At 39.6% G+C, this 7905-nt stretch overlaps 1 protein-coding gene across 1 annotated transcript in view; it reads right to left on the bottom strand.

The window, feature by feature from the left end:
• GAD2 (glutamate decarboxylase 2) overlaps positions 1 to 7905 on the bottom strand; it is a 60376-nt gene that overhangs the window by 50749 nt on the left and 1722 nt on the right. The window contains exons 4-6 of the mRNA XM_006773823.2: positions 6805 to 7038; positions 2148 to 2238; positions 1133 to 1245 (exon numbers count right to left, since the gene is read on the bottom strand). Of these exons, the coding sequence (XP_006773886.1) occupies positions 1133 to 1245; positions 2148 to 2238; positions 6805 to 7038 (438 nt within the window). The remainder of the gene's footprint in view (positions 1 to 1132; positions 1246 to 2147; positions 2239 to 6804; positions 7039 to 7905) is intronic.

Raw genomic sequence — 7905 nt, 5'->3', positions numbered from 1 at the left:
TACAATTTAACTAACAGGTTTTCTTTCAGCACCTGAAAAAAAAAGTGCGAAAGCTTTAAAAACATAAAATAGCAGATTTGAGCTTATAAGTAAAGCTGTTTAATTTTAAGCCTACTGCTGCTCATTTATCATTTCTTTTTCCATCTGTTTTTTTATTTTCTCCCTCTCTCATTATCCCCTTGTCTTTGTAGATTTGCTGAAGAGAGATCACAATGTGGCCTTTGCTAGGCCTGGCACAATGGCAGGCGTGGAGCTGGCTCCCCTAGGGGAGCGCCCACCCGTTATGATGACCTCCTTCTTGCACTGATTAGGTGATGATCTGCACACCGGGTTTCTTTTCCATGGGTCATTGACTCTTTTTTCCCCACTGCCCTCCTAACTTCTGTTTCTTCTCTGCATCAAACCAAGGTCACACACACACACACACTGGGAAGCAAGCGCAGGCCTTTGTGTCAGGTTGATTCTCTTGGCTGAAAGAGGTGTAAATAACTGGAGCTTAGAATGCAATGGAGGGCGATCAAAGGCAGGATGGGAGAGACTGAACGGCTTGATAAAGAAGAGAAGGAATGAGAAAATTCCTGAAGAAATCATCACCCTCTCCTTTAGTTCTAAGAAACTGCCTCGTAGGCACTCTCCACCCTCCTTGAAATTAGTGTAAATCAGCTTCTCTGCTTGTTGCTTGAGTGGAACAGGGTTCTTAGGATCTATTACGTATCTGCCTGTCATGCATTTTCAAACAGAGAATGCTTTAATTAAACGAGGCTGCCCTTTTCCTCTCTCTGATTCTGGGAAGAGCATCAGAGAGTGAATTCTCTTATTAGGCATCTTTATTCTTTTGTTCCACATGATGCATACATCCTGTGTGTGGGAGCCCAATAGAAGTCCTGGGTAAATATAATCTTCGTTTATGCTCTTTTTGAACACAAATAACTAATGTTCAAGCATGGGATGGTTGGCTTAGAGGCATGGCCAATGGTCAAGTGTACTTAATAACACTCAGTCTTTTTCTCAATATACAGACTATTAAACTTAAGCAGAAGTACAAACAAGATATTTAAGATTTCCCAGGTTCATAATAGGGCATTGCATACCAGAAGAAAGAAACACAAAGAAAAGTTGTAATATCATATACCAGGAGAAAATATCCCATCGCCAGAGCCCCCTGGCCAGCCAATGATTTCTCTCATTTTCTTTAGGGTGACATATTCCAAAAGCACAAATACTGGAGCAATTTCATAGGTGAACCTGAAATGCAGTAATGGCCACATTTTATTTATGTAACTCAAATAAATAATTCACCACTACAGTATCTACAGAACTATTTCCTTTTTTCAAACCCTGCATTCACAAATGTTATGATTATACATGAAGTAAAGAAAAAATTATGTCTTCTAAAAGGTTTGCTCATTTGTCTATGTTCATAAAGTTAAGAGTTTCAATTATTGACAGTGCACAATGGTCATTTATCATCTATATATATAAAAGCCTAAGCAACTGTTTGACAGTTTGACTGGTAGCTATGACATGCACTGACTACCAGGGGGCAGACACTCAATGCACAGGCATGGAAACATGGAACAGTCTGATGAGTCTCAGAGGGAAGGGGGAGGGGGAGGGAAGAAAGAGATTAACCAAAGATCTTATATGCATACTAGAGACCTGGTGCAAGAATTCGTGCACTGGTGGGGTTCCTTGGCCTGGCCTGTGCCCTCTTGCAATCTGGGACCCCTGGGGGATGTCAGATGGCCAGTTTCAGCTGGATACCTGCAGGCCAGGCCGAGAGACCCCACCGGTTCTCGGATCCGTGCACCAGCCTCTAGTATTGAATAAATAAAGAACATTGCTGAGTAACACTATTTAAAAGATAACATCTAATCTCATTTGTCTTTTACAGTATACATTATTATCAATCCAAAATTCAAAAAGGTCCCTTTTTGTGTTTAAAAAATGTTGTATAAGCTTTGCATAGGTTATATCAATACTATATTCTATTAAGTTAGAGTGAACAGCAATGTATGTCTGACATCCATATCACTATTTTAGGGGTTACTTAATAAAAGAGATTTTCACATGAGAGGTAGAATAAAGACTATGAAACTTCACTAATAATTATTCATGATTACACAAAAACACATTAACCTACTTACATGTTAGTGTTTGCTGTTGATGTCAGCCAGTCTGCTGCTAATCCAACCATATCCAGTCCAGTGGAGAGTTGATTGAAATATCTGGGATGCCCTGAATAAAATGGATGCCCAGAATCAGGACTGCGTCCAATGAAAATAAATGCCTCTCAAACACACAATTTCTCTTGCTAAAGAACCTTCAAAGACCCTATAGAAGTAGGAAATCCATATTAAAAAACCCAATATGCATGCATGCATGCACACACACATCCCCCAAAGGTACATTTCCTCTAACAAGAGAGACTATTTTGGATTTTTGGTATTTCTATATATGGTTCTTAAATATTCTCTATTAAAATAACAAATGTGGTCTGCAATGTGGGGAAAATGTAGCCCTTTTTTCAGTAGATTTGTAAACTATAGTGCTTGTGCAATCCAAAGCTATTCAAAGACAGGCTTTTCTTGTTTACACTGGTGCTACTAAAAATCCTTTTTTTGTTGAAGCTGCTCTGGAATCAGTCATACCATGACATCTGCCAGCCATGCCAACATTCATAATGATATCAGTGACAAACGGCTGATGATTACAAAAGACAAGGCAAAAATGGGAAAACGGGACATTCTGTTGAATGATTTGCCCTTGATTCAAAAGGTGATGATTGTCTAAAGATGGCATGGAGAAACCTAATTCTTGTCAATTCTTTTCTGTCCAAATATTTAATTATAAACAACAGAACTCCTTCATAGCTGTGCTTTAAAATAAAGAGAAATACAGTCAACATCACTGTCTTGTCAACAAGATACATGAAGATAGAGTTAATGGACCAATCAGTCCATTAGCAAGGCTTATCTAATTAATTTCTGGATTTCTCAGAGACTCTCTAAAGGGGTTGACACCCAAATACTCCTGAGGCCATTATTTTAAATGTGATGGTAAGTATCTCATTAGAATTCCACTTCTGTGTCTTGCCCCATAAAACCTATCTATAAATCTGTGATTTGCTTAGCAGCAAAAATTTTGGAAGATGAACAATTATGGAAATAGCGTCTGATAAAAAGGCACCTGCCTCTTACTGGACACCTGTCTGAAACCTGGGGGTGTGATCGTCTCTTATGCCAGCATGGGCAAAACAAGATTTAAAAAGGCAAAGCAGAAAGCAGGGATGCTATCTCTAGGAGCGGAGTGCTCTCTTATCAGCCTCCTGCATGTGGCTAGACAATTAGATGCCGAGAAAAGATAGGAGCCAGGAAAGAAAAGAGCACATTTGAAAGAGATTGGGTTTTGTGCAGCTCTCTCTACCCCACCTTCACCATTGTGTTACCTCCCTTTGGCCTGGCACAGTGCCCCTCTATCTTTTTTTTGCTCTTTTCCAGGCCTATGATGCTGACCCTGTCCATTTGTGCATCCACGGAAAGTGAAAAAGCCTCCTTTGGGCTCCACCATTGCCCTCTGGAACAACCCCCCACTCCTCTCTGCCTCATTGACTCCCCATTTCATTAGAGCTCACAGCTGAAACCACAGTCCTCTGCTCCCTTCTGGTGCCCCTGCCTTTCCCTTTCCTTAAGCCATTTCTTTAAAGCGAGGAAATTAATAAGGATTAGCAAATCTATCTGTTCATCTACTTTACCAATTCGTAGACATTTTCTCCATGAATCTGGTGTTTGCTAGCACCCACTATTTAACTCTACGGAAACTTTGGGATGAAAACCTCGGCATAAAATTGAGAGAGATTCCAAGGCCCGTGTTGTGGCCCAGGATGTCAGAAGACCAGTCGCCCTGATGATTGCGTTTGGGAAATGGTGGGAACAAATCTGATACTTCAGTGGCCCATCTCCCTTCTGTATTTCTTTTTGGCCTTGGTCACCCATTTTCCCTGAATCTCTCTTCCCTCAAATTTTTTCATTTACTGATAATGATGTGACAATATAGAGGGAGATAGTTTGACAGGTCGGAACAACATAAACTCTTGATTTCTGCAGAAATATTATTTTGCTCCCTTCGAATGACCCCAGCAAGCTGCAGGTAAATCCAGGCAGGGCTCTCTGAGAGAAGGAGAGTGGGAGACCTGCCTTGAAGCTTGCAGAGCTGTCCTGGCAGCTCTGGCATCCAGCTGCTGCTGCTGCTGCTGCTGCCCCCACCGGCCCTGTGCTGCCAGGCTCCACGCCAGGAATCAGATGGCCAGGGTAGCCTGAGCAGCCAGTGATACAGTGAGTTTGAACGGTGAGATTAGAGCCGCTTCAGGCTCTACAATGCTCCCCACAGATTAGCAAAGGAGACAGGAAAGATGCGCAGACTGCTTGTCCAGAATCAGTGGGGGAGGGGCCTAGAGTCGTCCAAACTGCTCTCTTTGTACTATTAACATGCACCCAAGGAGGTCTCACTCACTAACCCTTCAATTCCTTTGGCTGATGGTTTAGTTAAAAGATTCAAGACGACATTTAACCCTTCCACCACCACCACCACCACCACCAAATCTAAGGACCCCCACAAACGCTAATTATTCCAGGATTCTTACCATTTTTGGCAGTTTTTGGCCCTAATATTTCTTATAGAGGTAATTTTATCAAAACATGAAGGCATCATTTCCCCACTGCTCCTCATGCCACTCAAAGCTTGAAGCCCAAGTGGAAATTAGGTTAACGACTCTCAATAGAAAGCAGTCGATAAGATGCATTTTTTAAAAACAATCTCCTGACAATCATTAAAATGCTAATGTAGCAGGGTAGTAACTACTCTACAAACCCTAAATAATACTTGTTGTCAAGTTATAGCATAAACTCCTATAAGTAACAAGTTTATAGGAGTTTATGCTATAGAGAAGATGACTGCTGTTAATTCTTTGAAATGCTATATTTGGGTAAGGGGGAAGACTATGTATGTTATGAATAATATTGATATTGAATTAATATCAATATGCCTTGCTTGAAAATCCAACTTAATCATATTTTTCCCTAAACTTTAAATAACATCCATGAGAGCTATACTTGCCCAAAAGATATAAAAACATTATGGTAAAAATCAAATAACTGAATTGACCCATGTTTTCCTGACACTAAATGGAACATTGACAGACAGAATTACTTTCATTGACTTGCATTTCCCATTATCTTAAGTCTTTAAATTGTATTTCAGACACCACCAGATTTTAAGGACAAAATGTAAAACATTTGTATAGATTCTTTTTGGTTTGGCAGCAAAAAAAAAAAAAAAAAAAAAAAATTAAGTAGCATTTTACTATTAACATTTAAATATCAAGTTAAGGGAATGGGTTAAACAAAAAATGAATTAAAAGCATTGTTCAGGTTTGTACTTACAGAAAAGCTGGGAGAAAAAAACATCTTTAATGCCTAGTATATAAATCATGTGGATTCTCTATGAACATAACTGAGAATGATATCCAATAAGCCTTCAAAACCATACTGGACAGACGGAATTTGATAGAAATCACCAAACTAAATTCCTTTCCCTATATATCTAGCCCTAAGTGTATAGTCTCACAAAAGTGGATACCAATGGTTCAGTAAATTAATTTCCTAAGGTTTCTTCTATGCATACCTTTCCTCTCTGTTGGTTTAAAGAATGTACAAAGAACACCTCCCCCACACCACCACCACACACACATACACATGCACACTCACACACACAAAGAGCTAAAATCACACAGCAGATATTCTTAAAATGTTTGTTGTTGATTAGAATTATATGGATCAAATTTAGCTCCAAATCAATTAGCCACAAATCAATTTAGATCCACAAGTTCTCTCTCTTTCCCCTGAAAATTCAGTCAGTTTTATTGCTCTAATGAAGTATCAGGATGATTAGAGATGATGTAGTAAAGAAAGGGGTAATCATGACCTGAGAGATGAATAGCTGATTTTGTGTAGACAAAATTAAAACTTAGAATGCACCCAAACAAATGGTACACCTGGCACTATAAAATGGATAGATGATGAAGAGTTCTGTGAAAAAGCAATAAATTTGCTCCTAAGGATATCTGATTTCCCTCACCCCACCCCACCCCCCTTTATCTTATATACAGAGTGACTATGAAGTGCACGTTTTGTATAATATGGCTAAATTGTTAAGGTAGTTTGAATTGTGTTTTCTTTTGTGTACATTTCTTTGAAAATAGAGACAAATTGGAGTTCAAATCTAAAGTGTTGGCCATTTGAGACAATGCCAAAACATTATCCCTCTTGATCAATAATTACATAGGATGGTTTGTCCAAATTCTCACCCTTCCTATGTCAAAGTAATTACCAGCACGATATTAGCATTTGGGCTTTTGTTTAGATCATATTTTTTGACCGTTCATTTTCATATCCCCACCCCCTTTTTTCTCTGCATTTTGGGTTGCCTCTACTGGCCTCTGCTGACAAATGCTTGTTTCTATATCAGTGGTTCCTCTCTTTGACCAAGTATGTGCAATGTAAAATATGACAATTTATAATTAGATGATGTTTTTGACATTATCAACTTCAGAATCATTAACACTAATAGTAAAGGGTGCTTTTGATTAGGATCATTCTGATAATGTCTATTTTTTAAATGATGAAAAATTTTGTAAGTTTGAAAATATCAGTAACTCCAAAAAAAAACCCAGAAAATATTCTATAGAAAAAAAAAATAAAGATTGTGAAAGAAAAAAGAGCTTTATTATTTCTGATGGGACAATACCTGTTTTAATTGCATATTTTAGAGTTGTTTGGCAATGCATCAAAATTTCCTCCAAATTTTGTGGTTGGTCTGCCAATTCCCAATTATATTCTTGAAGAAGCTCATTAGGGTAATGGAAATCAATCACTTTGGTTGATCTATCGAAACTTTTCACCACATACTGAAGCAAAATATCCATAACATCCTGCAGGAACGCCAAGGTGGGTCTTTCTCCATCACAGGCTGGCAGCAGGTCTAAGGAATGAAATCAAAATGCCACATTTTATTTTATTTTTTGACAGGTAAAATTAATCTTAATAATATATATTATTTAACCCAATATGTCCAGAATACTGTCATCAAAACGCCACATTTTAATTTTACTATGAAAATGCCCAGGCAAGATCTTATCCAGCAATTTCTCTATGAGCTGGCGATTGCATGTTTAAAAAAATCTTCGGGAAACGCAGAGCTTTTGCTTTCAAAGGGAGGCACTTTTCAAAGAGGAAGGAATGAGAGAAATTAGTGTTTCTCCCCACCTCCCGCCCCAAATGAATTCTTGCATTTCAATTCTAAACTTAATTGCTTTCTTTTTAAAACAGAGTGTGCCTCTTCACAGGGGTTCTTCAGAAACGTTTTTTCTCAGTAAACCATCCTCCACGATTATGGAAATTGTCCACGTCAGAAGTGTTTGAGGAACCAACGCCTTTGGGCAAACCGGGCAAAGCGGAACATGCGAAGTTAGGAACTCTGACCCATTAAGAAGGCCCGCTGTTTCCGAGGTCAGTGTGTGCGTGTGTGTGCGTGTGCGTATGCGTGTGTGTGTGTGTGTGTGTGTGTGTCACGCGCGCTTGTTTGGATGACTAGGTATGTAAATGCAAGGAAGCAAAACCGCTTGCAGTTCTCACGTGAATAGAATCGTTCTCCTGTGAAATCGCAGCTACAAATTACTCTTGCGATCTAAAGACAGAAAGTCTTTTCACTTCTGACCTGGAAACCGAGTCCCACCCGAGGCCTCTCCAGCACCAAGAAGCCGACCAGGAGCTCCCGGCGCGAGGACACCTCGGCCACCGCAGCGCCCCTTCCAACGCGGGCGCCCCGCACCGCGCAGAGGCTGGGTTC

This window comes from Myotis davidii, unplaced genomic scaffold (assembly GCF_000327345.1).
Source record: "Myotis davidii unplaced genomic scaffold, ASM32734v1 scaffold86, whole genome shotgun sequence".
NCBI classification, from domain to species: domain Eukaryota; kingdom Metazoa; phylum Chordata; class Mammalia; order Chiroptera; family Vespertilionidae; genus Myotis; species Myotis davidii.
This window is presented reverse-complemented; position numbering and strand designations above follow the sequence as displayed.